This window comes from Emys orbicularis, chromosome 22 (genome assembly GCF_028017835.1).
Source record: "Emys orbicularis isolate rEmyOrb1 chromosome 22, rEmyOrb1.hap1, whole genome shotgun sequence".
Classification (NCBI taxonomy): Eukaryota; Metazoa; Chordata; order Testudines; family Emydidae; genus Emys; species Emys orbicularis.
The window spans coordinates 17095945-17113352 of NC_088704.1; the positions used below are offsets into that span (position 1 = coordinate 17095945).

General features: G+C 47.4%; 1 protein-coding gene across 1 annotated transcript in view; it reads right to left on the minus strand.

Moving 5' to 3' along the window:
* The window catches only part of LOC135893597 (Golgi integral membrane protein 4-like), an 80117-nt gene that overhangs the window by 35486 nt on the left and 27223 nt on the right, over positions 1-17408 (minus strand). The window contains exons 4-5 of the mRNA XM_065421448.1: positions 14870-14923; positions 7161-7311 (exon numbers count right to left, since the gene is read on the minus strand). Of these exons, the coding sequence (XP_065277520.1) occupies positions 7161-7311; positions 14870-14923 (205 nt within the window). The remainder of the gene's footprint in view (positions 1-7160; positions 7312-14869; positions 14924-17408) is intronic.

Genomic DNA, 17408 nt, shown 5'->3' on the forward strand with positions numbered 1-17408 from the left:
TTTCCCCACCCCTAAGTGTTTTTTCTGAGCGTTATTCCCCTTTGCTTTGATAAAGATCATTTTCCTCACTCTGTTTTTCGCTGTGTGTTTCAAAGAGGGAGATGGAATCAAATATTTGGGTAATCTCTTTAGCTTGCATGTAGGGTTTCTTTTTCCACCTTAGCAGCATTACTCAAATATTAGGCTACAGCGATCCTTTAAAAAAACCACATCAGCAGCTTTCACACTCTCAGGCCTGGTCCCCACTAACCCCCCACTTCGGACTAAGGTACGCAAATTCAGCTACGTTAATAACATAGCTGAATTCGAAGTACCTTAGTCCGAACTTACCGCGGGTCCAGACGCGGCAGGGAGGCTCCCCCGTCGATGCCGCGTACTCCTCTCGCTGAGCTGGAGTACCGGCGTCGACGGCGAGCACTTCCGGGATCGATCCGGGATCGATTTATCGCGTCTAAACCAGACGCGATAAATCGATCGCAGAACATCGATTGCCTGCCGCCGGACCCTCCGGTAAGTGTAGACGTACCCTCCGACCCAATCCAGGGGCTAGAAGTGAACCGCAAAAATCTCACGACCTCAATAAAAACTGAACTAAATAGACATGCTCTGCAGGAATTAGAGGTATCAGCATTCCCTGCAGCAATTTTTGCCATTAGAAGAGTTTTATATACACGCACCACTAATTAAAAAGGGAGGGTTACATTTACTCCAAAATTTAGGTTCTAGAATTTACGAGACCTAATGTCAGAGCAACAGAAAGTGTTTAACGAAAAAGTAGTTTACAGGGAAGTGAGAAGATTCCATTTAAATCTCCTTCTGTAATGCGGGACACCCAAACCCTGCCATGCTAGACTAGTGCAGCAGGAAGTGACTCTGGCTAATCTAGTTTCACTCTCCTTGCTGAATGAAATGAAAGGGAGAGGCAGTGTGGTCCAGTGAGTAGAACACTGGCCTGGAATTTAGGAGACCCTAATTTTATTCCCAGCTCTGTTACCCACCTGCTGTGCAACCTTGGGCAAGTCATTGCCAAGCTCCGTGCCTTAGTTTCCCCTCTCACTCCTTGTCTATTTAGGAGGGCAGGGAGTGGGTGCAAGGGGGCCCTGATCTTGACTGGGGACCTCTGGGCAGTGATTTAGGCCAAGAATGTTCAAAATATTAAACCAGCGTGACCTGGATTTTCTGAGCTCCAGTTTAACCAGGGGTGAAATGATATCCCCTGTGATTGTGGCAAATATAGTAACTCCGTTCCCCTGTGACTCCACCCCTGCATTGCTTAGGGAGCTCCACTGGTTGAGCTCCAGCTCCAAGGAACATCTAAAATCCACAGAGGGAAGCAACTGGTTAGCCAAAGCCCGGGTTTATCCAACCGGGAACGGGGGTGCAGTGGTCTGCAGGGCTGCACGATACCGGCTCCTCCTGCGCTCTCCAAGCTGTGCCATGCCCTGGATTGCAACTGCTTTGGAGGACAGGGTCATAATTCAAAATGATCTGGACAAATTGGAGAAATGGTCTGAGTTAAACAGGATGAAGTTTAACAAAGACAAATGCAAAGTGCTCCACTTAGGAAGAAAAAATCAGTTTCACACATACAGAATGGGAAGAGACTGTCTAGGAAGGAGTACGGCAGAAAGGGATCTAGGGGTTATAGTGGACTACAAGCTAAATATGAGTCAACAGTGTGATGCTGTTGCAAAAAAAGCAAACATGATTCTGGGATGTATTGACAGGTGTGTTGTGAGCAAGACACAAGAAGTCATTCTTCCGCTCTACTCTGCTCTGGTTAGGCCTCAGCTGGAGTATTGCGTCCAGTTCTGGGCACCGCATTTCAAGAAAGATGTGGAGAAATTGGAAAGGGTCCAGAGAAGAGCAACAAGAATGATTAAAGGTCTTGAGAACATGACCTATGAAGGAAGGCTGAAAGAATTGGGTTTGTTTAGTTTGGAAAAGAGAAGACTGAGAGGGGACATGATAGCAGTTTTCAGGTATCTAAAAGGGTGTCATAAGGAGGAGGGAGAAAACTTGTTCACCTTAGCCTCTAAGGATAGAACAAGAAGCAATGGGCTTAAACTGCAGCAAGGGAGGTCTAGGTTGGACATTAGGAAAAAGTTCCTAACTGTCAGGGTGGTTAAACACTGGAATAAATTGCCTAGGGAGGTTGTGGAATCTCCATCTCTGGAGATATTTAAGAGTAGGTTAGATAAGTGTCTATCAGGGATGGTCTAGACAAAATTTGGTCCTGCCATGCGGGCAGGGGACTGGACTCGATGACCTCTCGAGGTCCCTTCCAGTCCTAGAATCTATGAATCTATGAATGTCCCAGCACAGCTGGAAGTCATTCAGGGTCCGGATAGAACCATCCGGCGGGCCAGATCCAGCCTTTGGGGCACCCGTCGGACCACCGGCCAATGCTAAATGGAGAAATGTTCTAAAACTGGGATAAAACCCTGACTCTACTCAGTGCCTGAGGCCCAGGTCTCTTTGCTCACTGCATTCAGCCTGGGTCACTTCTTGATGGTCTGCTCTATGAAGGGACTTACACCGGCCTCCCATCATCATACCATCTGAGCTCCTCACACTCTTTCCATATTTACCCCCTGGGCAGGACGACAGGGCTAGTACTCCCATTTTATAGAAAGAGAGCTGAGGCTAAGTGATTTGCCCAAGCACACAACAGGAAGTCTGTGGTAGAGCAGAGAACTGAACTTGGGTCTTCCAAGCACTATGCTAGGGCCTAACCACTGGGCCATCCTTTCTCTACCGTTACATGCCAGCAACCCAAAGCTGCACACGGGGCAGTGAAGAATTAACACGACCTCAGACTGCCATTGGATGCTGTCACCAGACTGCACCCACACACCGGTAATGCTCATGACTCAATGGCGCTCTGGTGATGCTCCCCTTGTGTCTGTGGGTTTATTGAAGTCAGATGCAGCAAGACACAAAGGCACAGAGGCGCTAGGGCAAGAGAGAAAATGACTGGGGAAGAACACATGAGCCAAACTGAGGCACGACAGATTGCATGCAGAAGGAGGAAATTGGAGAAGCACGTAGGAAAAAGAAAAAGGAGAAAACCCCTGGGCCAGCTGACCTGGATGCACTAACATCATTGAGAAGAGAAGCCATTAAGCAATTCACAAGTCTGTTCGACGATATTCTTAAGAAAGACAAAATGCGGGTGAATGGCATAAAAAGCTTCTGATGCACATTTTTAAACTTTAAGGAGATATTACACTGTGTGCTAATTATCGCCAAGCTTACGTGACGTCTGTGACATACTATACCTTGGGGGTATAGTCTTGTAACCCCCATGTTCCTCATTTACATATAACTGATATTGCATATAAAGCATGCCATGTGAGCTATCAGAGGAAAGGTTATGATCTGCTGAAAGTCATTTCTCTATCCATATATGTGTATCATTAATGCATATGAAGTTATGAGAATTGTGTTGTATGGCTGTCACTAAAACATGCTGTAAGTTGGGGAATCAGCCAGATATTAGCTCCCCAGAGGCAAGAACAAGGAAAGTAGCTAACACACGGGAGGGGTGTCAAACAACCATCAACAGCCATCGTCCAGCAAGGGAACTCCAATTCAATAACTCACCTGCATGAGGCCACACCAGGGGAATTGCTCAACCTTGCCTGGAGACTCAGCAATGCCCCCCAGACATGCCTGGACTTGTGTTCCCCACACACATGGGACTGAGGGTATAAAACAAAAACACAGGGGCCCCATGCTTGGCCTTTCTCCTGCCCCCACCTACGCTGCAAGCAACAAGAACACCCCGAAGACTCCAACTGAGGGGACTGGCCCAGGTTTCAAGGGGTGAAAACTGTGTACTATGAACTGCAATATCCAGTGGGGTGAGAAAAACTGCTTAATCTAGATGTTTCCCAGTCTAATAGGGTTGAGAGTTTAGACTGTGTGCTTATATTTTCTTTTCTTTTGGTAACTAGCTCTAACTTTTTGCCTATCACTTATAATCACTTAAAAGCTCTCTTTTGTGGTCAATAAACTTATTTACCAGTGAGTTTGCCTGAAGCGTGTGGCAAATCTGCTCAGGTTTTGCAAAGGCTGGTGTATGTCCACTTTCCACTGATGAAGTGGTGAACCAATTAATACATTTGCACTGCTCGGCTTGAGCAGTGCAAGACAGTATATTCCGGAGGTACAGTGCTGGGAGGATTTGGCTCTGGTGCCTTTCTCTGTCTGACTCAATCTAGCTGGGTATGAGGTCTCCACATGCGGTTGTGTTGAGTGATAACAGCACCTGGCGGGGTTTGCTGCTGGTCACTAGCAAGGCATTGTGAGACAGCCCAGGCTGGAGGGAGTTCAGGGGGCACAGCAGTCCCACAGTCTCAAGCTATACCCCAGGGATCCCGTCATAAGGTATGAAAGCATGGGAGACGATGATTGAAAAGCGTTTGCATGGAACAGTTGAAATTTGGAAGGGTCAGGGTGGATTTATGCCTGGAAGGGATAAAATGGATGCCATATTTGTTCCACGAAACCTTATGGAGAAGTGCAGAGAAAAGAGATGGCAACTGGGCATGGTCTTTGTCGACTATGTACCAAGAGAATTAGTTTGGTGGAGTTTGTGATGGAGAGGTGTGCCAGAAGATGTCCTCCTTATCCGCGATATAGACGATGGAGTAACTGCCACAGTCAAAACCGAATGGGGCTACAGCAGAGATTTTCCAGTAAATGTTGGCCTGCACTTGGGATTAGCACTGAGCTCTTGTTTGTTTGCACTGGTCTTGGATGTGATAAGTGAGAATATATGAAGGGAGCCACCTTGGAATAAGCAGTTCACTGGTGACTTTGTGATATGTACGGAGACCCAGCAAACCAACTCTGAACAGCGGCAACACAGTGAAAGTTGAGTGAACGCTGGTAAGACTGAAGTGATGAAAGCTGAAGGAGGAGGACCCACCATAAAAAGATATCACAGGCAGACAGCTTAGAGAGTGAAAGAATACCTAGGATCAGTGGTTGCTGACAATGGTGCCCCCCGGCGTGACGCTCAGCATCGTGCGAAAGCTGCTTGGTGCAGATGGTGGGAGCTGACCTGCTTGTGACAAAAAGCTGCCAGTAAAGCTAAAAGGAAGAGAATATAAAACTGTAATTCAACCTATCCTAAGGTACGGAACAAAGACTTGGCCAGCCACACGAAAATAAATCTGAATGCTCTCCACCGCAGAGATTAAGGTGTTGAGATGATCAAATGTGACAGGAAATGAAATGAAATTATAAGGGGCCTAAGATTGGATTGCCCCAACTGAAGACAAGTTGAGGGAAACAAGGCTACATTGGAATGGACGTGTCCAGCAGAGATCTGAGACTTATAGGGATAGGCCAGTCCCTGCAATAGTCATGGATGGAAGATGACCAAGGCAGAGGCCAAAGACTTGGTATAGGGACCAGATATCGGCAGACCTTAGAGAGACCAGTTTGCAAGACAGCCAGGTGTACAATCATGAGTTTTGGAAGAACTCTATAAAAGTCGGCAACCTCAAACAGGGAAGCGGCAAGAAAGATGATGATCGTGACTTAGCAAGGTTAAAATAGCCTGATCCCCTGGCCCTGTGCCATAAGCCACATGGCAAAGGCTCCATCTAGCTGGCTTTTTGAAGTGTTCTTTGCACACGTGCTGAGCAGCACCCGTTCTGAAGGACATGAGCGTTATACTGTGTACAACATCCCAGAACCAAACTCAGCACATGTAGTTGATCAAACCGCCAATTGTGAAGCAAGAGACGGGAAACTGGAGTCAGGAGAGAAAGAACATGGGGGCTCGGCCTTCAGCTCCTCAGAGAATAACAGTGAGGCGAGAATTCAGATGCTGATACGCAGACGGTGCTCAGAGAAAGTAGAACACAGGTGTACCATGGGACACAGGTACGGAGAATCCCAGCCAGACCTCCCCCAGTGTGTTTCTAGCCTTCTGCTCCAGCAGAAGCTCCTGCCACGTGGGCAACACACTGGCTAGCACAACAATGCCTCCGATTTTGGATTCAGACACCCTTAGGATCCTCCAGAGCAAGCCGTTCCCTTCCACTGTGTCAGTGTCTCACCAGGCAGCACCATGAAGACTCTGGCTAACAGAACATGGGCCCAGATACCATGGTGAGGGGTGTGGTAGCAATACCAAGACACAAAGAGGGAAGTGTGGAATTTCAGTACTGCCCTGCCTGTTCCAGGCAGTTTGGAGACTTCATTGCCACAGGGGCCCATGTGCCTCCCATACAACTTCTGCTGAACTTAAAACACTCATCACTTAGACTAGTGGGGCCACCCTTGGGCAGAATTCTACTCAGAAGGCCCTTAACTGGGCTCCCCTACGATTCACTTGAAACTTAGTTAGTGCTCATGATTAATGCTGGGTGAAATTTTTCAGCCAAAACTTCCCCCACCCCTCGGTGAAAAATGCAGATGTGGCGACGCCAAAACATTTTGTGATTTTGTGTCCGTTTCGCCAAATGGTTCACGTAAAACAAAAACAAAAAATAACCCACCCCAAATTAAGAAAAAGTCTAAACTCATTTTCAGTTTGAGACTTCAACTTTCGTTAGTTTTAAAAATCCAAAAAGGCGTAAAACTCACTCAAAAATCGAGACCAAGCCTTTTGTTTCGGGTCGCATGACACATTGTGTTCGACCCAAAACACATTTTCGGAATTGCCAGTGAGCCAAAATCTCCGTTATTTACCCAGCTCTGCGGGTGAGAACGGTAGGCCCAACAGCTTCTGCATGGCTGTCACCAAGGCAAACTTCCCCACTGTCCCATGCCAACGGGATTCATCCCGAACCTCCTGCGGCGAGAGACAGTCGTGGAGCCTGAACTCTTTAGTCCTTGGCCTCTCTGTAGAGACTGCCAATGGGGATGGTGTGTGCTACGGACACTGGGAACCAGACTGACACAAACTCCCTCAATATAGACCATTAAACAGCTTTCTGTCTCTACTGACCCAGCCTCCCCTGCCTCTCTCATACACGGATGCCCAACTAGCCTGTACTCTGTTCAGGATCCTTCTAGTATTTGCGGAAGGGAACTAGCAGGGAGTTCACAGGAGGAAGTGCGCCCTCTCCCACACCCAGGCCGTCAGTCGCGCCTTCTCCTCACGGCGCCCTTCCAGCCCAGCTCCCCGCCATGCTCACCCTGCAAGCCTGTGACTTCACTCTCCTTCTCCCGCTGCAGCTGCGCGTATTTCTGGCTGTGGGTCTCCACCGTCTTGCGATGCTCTAGTTTCAAGCTGTTGTGCTGCAGCTGCAGGTCGAGCAGCTGTTTCTTGACGTCTTCGTGCTGGTTCTGAACGGGAGAAAAAAAAGCAACACTCAGGGTTGGTGCAAACCACCACCCCGTGGCTGTCTGATTCCCTCTGCTGGGACGTTTCCAAAGCATTGGCAGCGCATGCCTTTGCAGTTCCACCTCTATCACACCTATCCAGTACAGGCCCTCTCTGCAGCCTATCTCCAAAGTCCCCCTGGCACCCAGGTAACCGGGAATAGAGTTAAAGCCAAAAGTCCATTCAACGCTTGTATTTTTCCTGACCCTCTCCCCACTTAGACACATGCTAGAATAGTTTACAGAGTAACACCCCCATGCTCTGCAGTAGCCACGCCGGAAGCTGAAGTGCCCTCAGCTCCATGACTGAAGTGCTATTCCCAGTGCTGATCACCCAGACAGTTATTATTTTAGTGCGATCTCATGGTGCTGGACTGGCAACCCAGGAGGCTGCAGGCAGCTGTTCTGTCCACGGACGAGCGTCACCCACACACTCTACTTTACACACGTGCCCTGGAGCTGGAGGGACACGTGTGCAGGCGAGAGGGTTGAGGCTCCATGCACCACACAATCCCGGCCTCCTGGCTGAGGCTGTGAAGGCCACAGTCAGTTAGAGCCACTCACAACGGTGGGTGTTGGGCTGTCAAAGCTTGTCCGACAGGATCTGGGACTGTGACCTGCCTGCTTGTTTCATTCAGGTCTGAGGTGTTCCAACCACTAAGTAACGCTGCCCCGGGTGATGTTTGGGGCCATGAAGTTCCCATATGGGACTATGAATTCCTGAGAGCTGGGGGGGGGGGGGGGGAGGGGGAGGGAGAGGGGAATTTGGATCCAGGCTTTTGGCTCATACCATATAAAAATGGCAGCAAGCCACAAAATTGCCTGGCCCTTTAAGCCCAGAAAACTTCATATTACTGCCAACGAAAGCAGACCACCTCCTGCACTTCCCACTGTCAGCTCACTGGAGGCTGACAAAGGGGAGGAGCAGGACACGGAGATGTGTTTTCAGGGGTTCTTTGCCCTCTTTTTCCCCCGGGGTAGAGAGTGGAGGATTCCTCTTGAAGTTGGTTCCTGAAGTGAGGCGCCAAAAAATTCCAGACACGTCAAGGAGAGAGTTTCTAACCCACGCTGAGGGAGGGATTTGGGAGAGGACGGGCCCGAGAAGCCGAGGGAAAAAACTTCTCTTTTCTGAGTAACAATGGGGGGGGTGGGGGGGAGAGAAAGAACTGGAGTCTCTCCATGGAAGCCACCCAGTTTAGCGCAGCGCATGGTGCACGTTAACCGGGGGGGAGTGCCGTTACTTGTCCCAACGTCTCCAACCGGCCGATGGATTTAGCTCGTGTTTTCTTGGAGATGCTCCTCACCCCACGTGGCCTCCTGCTGCATTACGTTCGGTTTTCATTGGTCTGGCACATGGCTCTGGATTTCACCCAACGTTCCAACCAAAGACCATGACCTTCCCTCACCTTATGCATGTGGCACACTGCACCAACCCAGACATCCTTTCCAGAGCTCCTGCCGCACTGCAGGACGTTACACGGAAGGACAGAAGAGGTTTCCACGGGGTGTGTAGTTTGATCTGCTAAGCCAAGTTTCCTGAGTCCTGCACCTTTAAACAGGACAAATTCCCCTTCCTGTTGCCATTTTGCATCCCGACGTTGCCTGCCAAGCGCACACACAGAGCTCTTGCATGGGGGATTTACTTGTGTTCTCTTTTGGGTTTGCCTTCTGAAAACCTGCTAGCTGCTTTCCCCCACGGCACCAAACTGCTAGAGAACCCCCTCTCCACTAGTACAGATGGCTCGGAGCTGGAGGGAGTCCCACATCTGCTGCCTCAATATGACCCGTGGGTGACATACGGCCAACAGGCCACATATCAGCTCTGCTCCAGACAAAGGCGAGGGCACTGGGACCGGGGGCCCTAACGAGACTCATGGACTGGGTTCAGAGGGACTGGAGTTTCAAAAATGCAGGGTGAAATAATCTGAGAACAGACTCCGTCTCCCGGCCCTCCCCACACTAGAGAACAAAACATGCTGAGACATCCTTTTGCTCAAACCCAGTGAACCAGAATTCACCTCCTTTTGGTTTCCCATAGTAACCCATGGAGTCCTTCCACACATAGTTTGCCAGCACCAATTACATATACAAATCGACCGGCTCGCAGGTGAACTCCTGGCCCTTCAATACAATAACTCTGCAGGGCTACAGCAGTAATTCCAATTTGTTTCCCTTAAATGATATTTTTAAAATGCCATCAGTGCTTGGAGTCATCCTCGCGGCTTCATAGAACAATGGGACGTACTTTTATAGGGCCTTCAGATCTGTGGGAAGTCCATAGCACAACCCGTCTCCTGCTGAACAATCTTACTCAGAGCAATAAGGTAAAGAGAGAGAAGCCACGGAGGTCCTCACATACATATAGTATGGATGAAAACAGTATCCCATAATCCACAGAGTTGTCCCAATGCTGATTTATGATTTGTATTTGCAGTAGCACCTGGAGACACCAGTTGAGATCTGAACCCCATTATGTAAGCGCTGTATAGAGGAGAAGAGACCATTCCTGCCACAAACAGTTACAGTCTAGACAGACAAAGGAAGGATTACGATCTCCATTTTACAGAGATAGTCTCTCTTTGCTCAGTTCCCTAATCGACTTGCCCAGGTCACCCAGGGAGTCTGTGGCAGGATCAGGACCTGAACCCAGATCTCCAGAGTCTCAGGGTATGTCTACACTACAAAAGAGGTGTGTCCTTAACTAGGGTTAGCGAACTGGAGTTAAAATAGCAGTGAAGAGATGGCAACTTGGCGTTTAACTAGGGTTAGCTGCTCATGTTGAGCCCCAGGCTGCTTTATGGGCTTTAACCCGAGCTGCTAACAGCGTCGCTGTGTCCTCACTGCTATTTTAACCTGAGTTAACCACTCTGAGTGAAGAACACACCTTTTCTGCTGTGTAGACATACCCATTGTCCAGCTTCTTCACCACAAGAGCATCTTTCCCTGCCTGCCATTTTAAAATAAGCTACAAAGAACTGTAATGGTTTGTGAACGCAAGGCTTACTAGGGGTCCAAAGTAATTTAAACTTACATGCTCCAGGGGATTGGTCAGCCACAAATCAGCCTCAGGAAAAATATTCTGCTTAGAGCAAACTTAATGGTTTAAAAATGCTTGTAACTCAAAAGTGGGAAACATCAAGAAATAGGGAAAGCGAGGCAGCAAGGTTAAATAACTTTGCTTGAGACCTCAGTCAATGTTGGGGAGAGAAGCCATGAGTCTTGGCTGCCATTTTACCCTTTACAAGTACATCGAGTATTCACACTTTGCGGTGTACCAAGCCAGAAGTCTGGCATAAACGGCACATGCTTCATTTTATAAACGCAGGAGGACTTCTCAAGTCCCAGGAGCAGCCTGGAAGTGGGTCCCTCAACAGCTCCAACAGGGTTGCAGTGTCCAGAGCTTCTGGGACCGGGCAAAAGCAACTGCACGGCCCAAGTGAGTGTGGTATGCTCCAATCTGTGGAAAAAGGCATCGAGCATAAACTCAGCAAGAGAAAGAGAAGCCAGTGGCAAGTTTGGAGCCAGAGACAGAAGGTCTTAACCAGAAGGTCTGACTGCTGCTTTCGGCTTCATATTCACCCAATTCCTATAGACAAAAATACAGGAACAAGTTTAAACCTGGAGAGAGATCCAATACCACGTGTTGCAGAAGCATGACCACCACCATCCTGGTTGTGAGCAGGGATTGAGCCAGGACCCTCTACAATTTGAGCCAAAGTCCAGTAACCGAGAACTAGAACAGACTCCTCTCTGCTGTGGAATGGGCACTAGTCGGGTGGAGAACACACTCAATAGTGCATTGCACCAAGGACAGAGAATGTGATGTTCTGCAAGCAAGCTCGCATTTCATATTCATGATCATTAATTAGCACTTTTAGCTGCAATCCTTCTCCAATACATTCACAGTGGACTTACATATGTCCCTTTTTAATGTGAATTCAGCCAAATATAGTTTGAGATTACTTTCTTGCATTAAAATAATTGATTGACTTAATATAAAACTAAATTTTTACAATTAATTTTTATTCAATTTATTTTAAAAAGGAATTCACGAAGAGATGCATCTTGGATTAAATTACACTGACATTTCATTAGCCTTGGATCAATTTTTCTTATTTATTTATTTATTTTAAACACAGTCAGTTGCAGGGCAAGTTTTTTGCTCAGTTTTTGGGTTGCTGACCAAAGACTGATTTTAAAGATCTGACCTGCAGGAAGAATGGTCCAATGGTTAGAGCATTAGCTGGCAGCTAGGGTTCAATTCCTGGCTCTGACACAAACTTCCTGTGTGACCTGGGGAAAGTCACTTAGTCTTTCTGTGCCTCAGTTTCCCACCTGTAAAAAAAAAAGGGGGGGGGCGCTAATCTATTCCTACTTCAGAGAGGTGTTGTGAAGTGCTCAGATATTATGGTAATGGAAGCCATAAAGTATTTAAGATGTATTATGGATCTATCATAAAACTTCATTCAGTGTTCCCTACATCAAGCCCTTCAATTTGCAGCTGAGCAAGGGTATATCTTTTAGAAAGACATCTAGTCTTGGAGAGGTTGAGAATCACTGATCTGTGCCATGTGGAATACAGCATAAGACCCCCACATTCACTTTCCTGCTCAGAGGGTGTACAGTGCCTGAGACCTCTCTGCCAGCTGCAATTTTAATTCTGGACAGCATCTGGAGATATGGAGTACAAAATAAACAGTTATCTCGTGGCTTACAAAGCAGCTCTGAAAATGTCAGTTTAGAAAAATGAAGAAGTAAATAATACATGCCCAGTTCCACGAGTGCTAAGAAAATGCCATTCTTTGCAAGTTCCCAGAGTATGGCAATTTTAGGAGGTCCTGGTCTACAAATCTCTTTCATTTGAATCCAGCTCTTCGTCTTTGCAGACAGTAAATGGTGACGGGTGAATTCTTCTGATGAACGTTTTAAAAAAAATTCAGTCTCCACTCGAGATGCAAAGAGTCGTGAGAAATCACATCGCAGATGAGACAGCAGCAATCCAGTCACAGGCTTCTGCTACTTGTGGAGAAAGCCACGCACCTTCCACCACGAGACTCATTTCCTGTTACAAATGTCTATCACACACATACAGAGCTGGTAGCTTCTCTCATATATGCGCCCTTTCCTCTAGGAAGCCAGAAGAGGGCCTCAGTTTCCCCTCGGTGGAAGAGGAGATATTGCAGGGGTCGGCAACCTTTCCAGAAGTGGTGTGCCGAGTCTTCATTTATTCACTCTAATTTAAGGTTTTGCGTGCCAGTAATACATTTTAACGTTTTTAGAAGGTCTCTTTCTACAAGTCTATAATATAACTGAACTATTGTTGTATGTAAAGTAAATAAGGTTTTTAAAATGTTTAAGAAGCTTCATTTCAAAATTAAATTAAAATGCAGAGCCCCCCGGACTGGTGGCCAGGACCCGGGCAGTGCGAGTGCCACTGAAAATCAGCTCGCGTGCCACCTTTGGCACACGTGCCATAGGTTGCTTACCCCTGGGATATTGTCTACTTTGCAGGGATTCTGTGAGGTTTAATTCCCTCCCATTTGTGAAGCAGGTTGAAATCTTCAGATGGGAGGTGCAATAACAGCACTAAGGAACATTTTGATATGCTCCCCTCTCACACAGGGTCCAGGTGGAATGAGGTGGGGGGAGGGGGGGATGATGGAAGGGGCAACCCCAGTGTGGAAAAAGACAAAGGGACATTTGTCCTGGGCAAGTTCTGCTCCCAGACAGGCCTGCGCAAGACGCGAGTGCTTTCACAGGAGGCCCTGCTGTGGTGTTGTGCACAATTCCCCATCCTCCAATTTCGTTTTTTTGGGGAAATTTTGACAATATTTTATTTTTGTGTAAAACTTGTGGAAATGTGTATTTTCCCCCTCACATTTGACGCTGCAAAGCCAGATTCGTCTGACAAAGAGCTTCCGCCCCGCCCTCAGCACGCAGCCCCCGGTCGAGTCCTGAACACGCACAGCCCTGTTCCCAGGTAGCTGGGCTTTCCACTCGGAACAGTTCACACACACCTAGCGAGGGAACCCTGCTTTGCGATTCTCCTCAGGCCCTCGCTCAGCAGGGCTCCTGTAGGCTGAACTTCCCAGCAGGTAGGTGATCCTGCCCTACACCTGCGTACGAACTCTTTCCGAGTACGAGGGGCCCAGTTCAGGCAGTGGAAGGAGTCGAGTGGGAATTTGACTAGGCACGGAAAGGGCCCCAGGAAGAAGTTTTTTCTATCTGGTCAGGTCCCCCAGCCCATGCCCACCTCCTCCAGTACAACAGAGAAACGCAGTCCGCAAGTGGATACAGATCTAACATGGAAAGCCAACGATAGGCCTGTAGGCAGAAAGGAAACTGCACAAAGGGAAGGTGCTGCTGACACAGCTGTTTTCTTAACTGATTCGGCCCTATCCGGCTCTGGTAACTGGTTGCACACGCAGCAGCCCTCATAACAGATAGGCAGGGCACCCTCTCCTTCACCCAAATCAAGCTTTCAGGCCCAGGGTGTCTAATTTTAACTCAAGATCGCCGTGGCATTCAGCTATCACCTAGAGGTACCATGACACGTCAGGCGCAATCAGCATCCCCGGTGAGCTATCCTTATGGAAGGTTCATTGACAATAATTGCTTGTAGCTCCTATTCCCTCCCAATGGCCCGTAACAGCTCTCAGAATGGGGCAAGTGGGCAGCAAAAGAGCAGTCAAAGGCAGATCTTTGCACCAATGGCTTCACTGCCAGATCCTGTGGTGCTGGCACCTCCTCCTTACCCATACCACAGCTCCTTGGCACCCTTCGTCCAACACACCTCTACAGCCAGCCTCGGAACCAGTTACACGGCACCCTTCGTCCAACACACCTCTACAGCCAGCCTCGGAACCAGTTACACGGCACCCTTCCTCCAACACACCTCTACAGCCAGCCTCGGAACCAGTTACACGGCACCCTTCGTCCAACACACCTCTACAGCCAGCCTCGGAACCAGTTACACGGCACCCTTCGTCCAACACACCTCTACAGCCAGCCTCGGAACCAGTTACACGGCACCCTTCGTCCAACACACCTCTACAGCCAGCCTCGGAACCAGTTACACAGCACCCTTCATCCAACACAGCTTTACATACAGTAGTTACGCCACCTCACGCTCCGGTGATGACCTTATTATCTCCATTGTGCAGAGGTACAGATATTAATGACTTCCCAAGATCATACAGCAAGTCACTGGTAGAAATGGGACTGGAAGCCAAGAGCCCCCACACCCAGTTCTGCTGCTCTAGCCACTCGACAGCACAGTCTCCCAGCACCTGTGTGTTAGTCAAACCTTTTGTGAAAGGCTGAGCGGATTCAAAGTGAGGGGGAAATAACTGTTTCATTGTTTCCAACATGAGCCCTATTGGGTCACAATAGGAGGGCAAGATCCATGGTATAAGCCAGGCACAGACAGTTCTGGAAGTTTAAAAGGGCATGACGTTAATCTACCCGGCCATGTCTTCACTGGTGAAAACACACCTGTTTCTGCAATCATGCACTGACTTACCTTCAGTATCTTATGCTGTGAACTGAGGGCCCCATATCTGTTCATAGAATCTTGCTGTAACAAATACATAAAAACATTAGAATGCAGAAGATACAGAGGCAGATCAAAACCACACACAAACATCAGTGTGGCTACATAATCATACCATTAAATGTACATGCAAAGCAACGCACATGATGTTTGGCCTCCTGTATAAGACTAAGCGTTGTATCCATTTAACCTAAGAAGGGTCACTTCTCAGGGGGTGCTGCTAGAATGGATTAGTTAAAAATAACCAAACTACTAGTTTTGTCTGGGCAGGAAACAGTTTTCCTGTCCCATAAAGACTTTTTTTTTTTTTTTTTTTTTAAATGTCAAAAAATCCGATCACAAATTGGACAATAACTTGAAAGCTTGAAAATGTTGTGAACCAAAAATACAAAAAACATCCCTTTGGTTTGGGTTAATCAAAATATTTCTTTTTGATCAGTTTGAAACATTTCATTTTGATTTTGACTAATATTTTTAGTGTAAAATTTACTAACATTTCTAAGTGAAAAGTTGTTTCGAGACAAAAAAAAAACCCCTCAAAACTTTCTGATTTGACAATATTGAAATGAGAGGGTTTAACAACCTGGAAACTTTTTTTAACCAAAAGTTTTTCAGCGCAGGCGTTTCATCGAACCCGCCCATTTCACTAAAAATATTGGTTTCAAGGAATTTTTTCCAGGGTAAAGAAAATGAAGGGTTATATTCTGCTCTCACAGTGGCGTAAATCTGGAGTAACTCCACTGACTTCAATGGAGTTACACCAGTGTAAGTGAGATCAGAATCTGGCTCCTGAGCACATGCACGGAGATGCAGACAGGGAAGTTATTTAAAATTAAGGGGCAGGACTCTGCTCTCATTCCTCTGGTGTAAATGCAGAGTAATTCTCCCTGGCCTGTGATTCGCACCCGAGCTTTGTAAAGGACAGAATTTCCTGGGAACTGGGATGACGGCTCTTGTCAACGAGCCGTAGGGGCGAGACAGACAACACAAGCCCTAAGCCCTCGCCTAATTGCGAAAATTACACCAATTTAACTAAAAACCAATCTTTGCGCTGGTTTTACTGCATCCGTTTAAACTCCTGGATATGGGCGCAGCTACCAGATATAAACCACGAGTTTACAGATATGTAACGTGTCCAGAGAATGGTTTGCACTGCTTTAAACCAACTCGATTTTAATCAAACCAGTGCAGTTAGTGTGCTGACGAGGCCCAAGAGCATTTAGACTTTCATCTGCCTGCAGCTCCACCACTTTTGTTCCTTGTGTGGCAGCAGAAGGCAACATGGTCTCTCCAACATGTACAGTTCAATGGCACCACCTGGCTCTCATTTACCTGAAAGGATTTCTTGCCTTTTACCCAAACCCCCTGTTCCCTCACGTGTGGACCTTCCCCCTCTTTCATGCGCTTCTCGTTCCTCCCTGCACCCTTCCATTGGTCCCTGCTCCTAGCACCCCAAAGCTCTCTGACTCCTCTCTACCTTCTTGGCAATGACAAGCCCAGAAGACAGGGCCCAGATTCGTTTTTTCCCTGTGAAAACTCAGAGCTTGCAGGGCACAGGTGGTGAACAAGATGCGGAATTGCTGCCTTTTCACAAGCTTCTCTGCTCAGATCGGTATTTGGGCAGCTTTAAGTAGCACGGGACAGATCACAGGCAGCACCATGGAATTGCAAACTAAGCACAGTGCATAGTTATTGCTATCTTCTAAGCCACAACTCAAATTATATATTCTATAGGGCACAAAATATTACCACCAAATGAGTTTCCGGAACACACAATTGCTATGGAGCTGCATAGCCATCAGTCTATTTAGCAAGTATCTCCACTATGCTAATTCTATAACTGCATGGTATTTAGCAGTCACAGTGGAACTGATTAAATGTTCCACCTAGTCTGTGCCCCATTTCCAGCAGTGACCAATTTCAGATGCTTCAGGGAGGGAGTAACAAGTCCTATAATCTAAAGTAAGTGGGTTACCCCCTAGGGATGCATTTCTTCCTGACCCAAGCCCTGAAGAATGAGGATCAAGATTCCTTGTCATTTTCCCCCCAGTAACTGTAGATGCTCTTCACATTCACAGGAGCGTCTCACCAGTACACCCTATTAACTTCTTCATTAAAAACGAATATACCGTTTAACCATAAAGGTTCCCCTTTGTTTTCTGTGCTGCTATATTCACGGCACTTGGCAAACTGCAGTGAGGATATAAATGAAAAGGGGCTCTGGCATTTGCACATCCAGCTGTCAGGGGATTTAACACCACAAAGAATAGTTATGGGGCTGAAAACCCTGGGATGGGACCAATCTTGCATTATTTCAGCCCCATAAATAGAGACAATAGGAAGCCTGTGAAAATCAGATGCAAACGCTGAGCTATCTGGGCTCCTAGGGACTCAAGTAATAAAGTTCTGCCTGAATTCAGCAGCACTGCCACTTTCATTGCTGTTGGTCACACAGCATCACATGCCGTGAACAACAGCCCTCAGTTATGCAATGCTCTCTGTTTTGCAA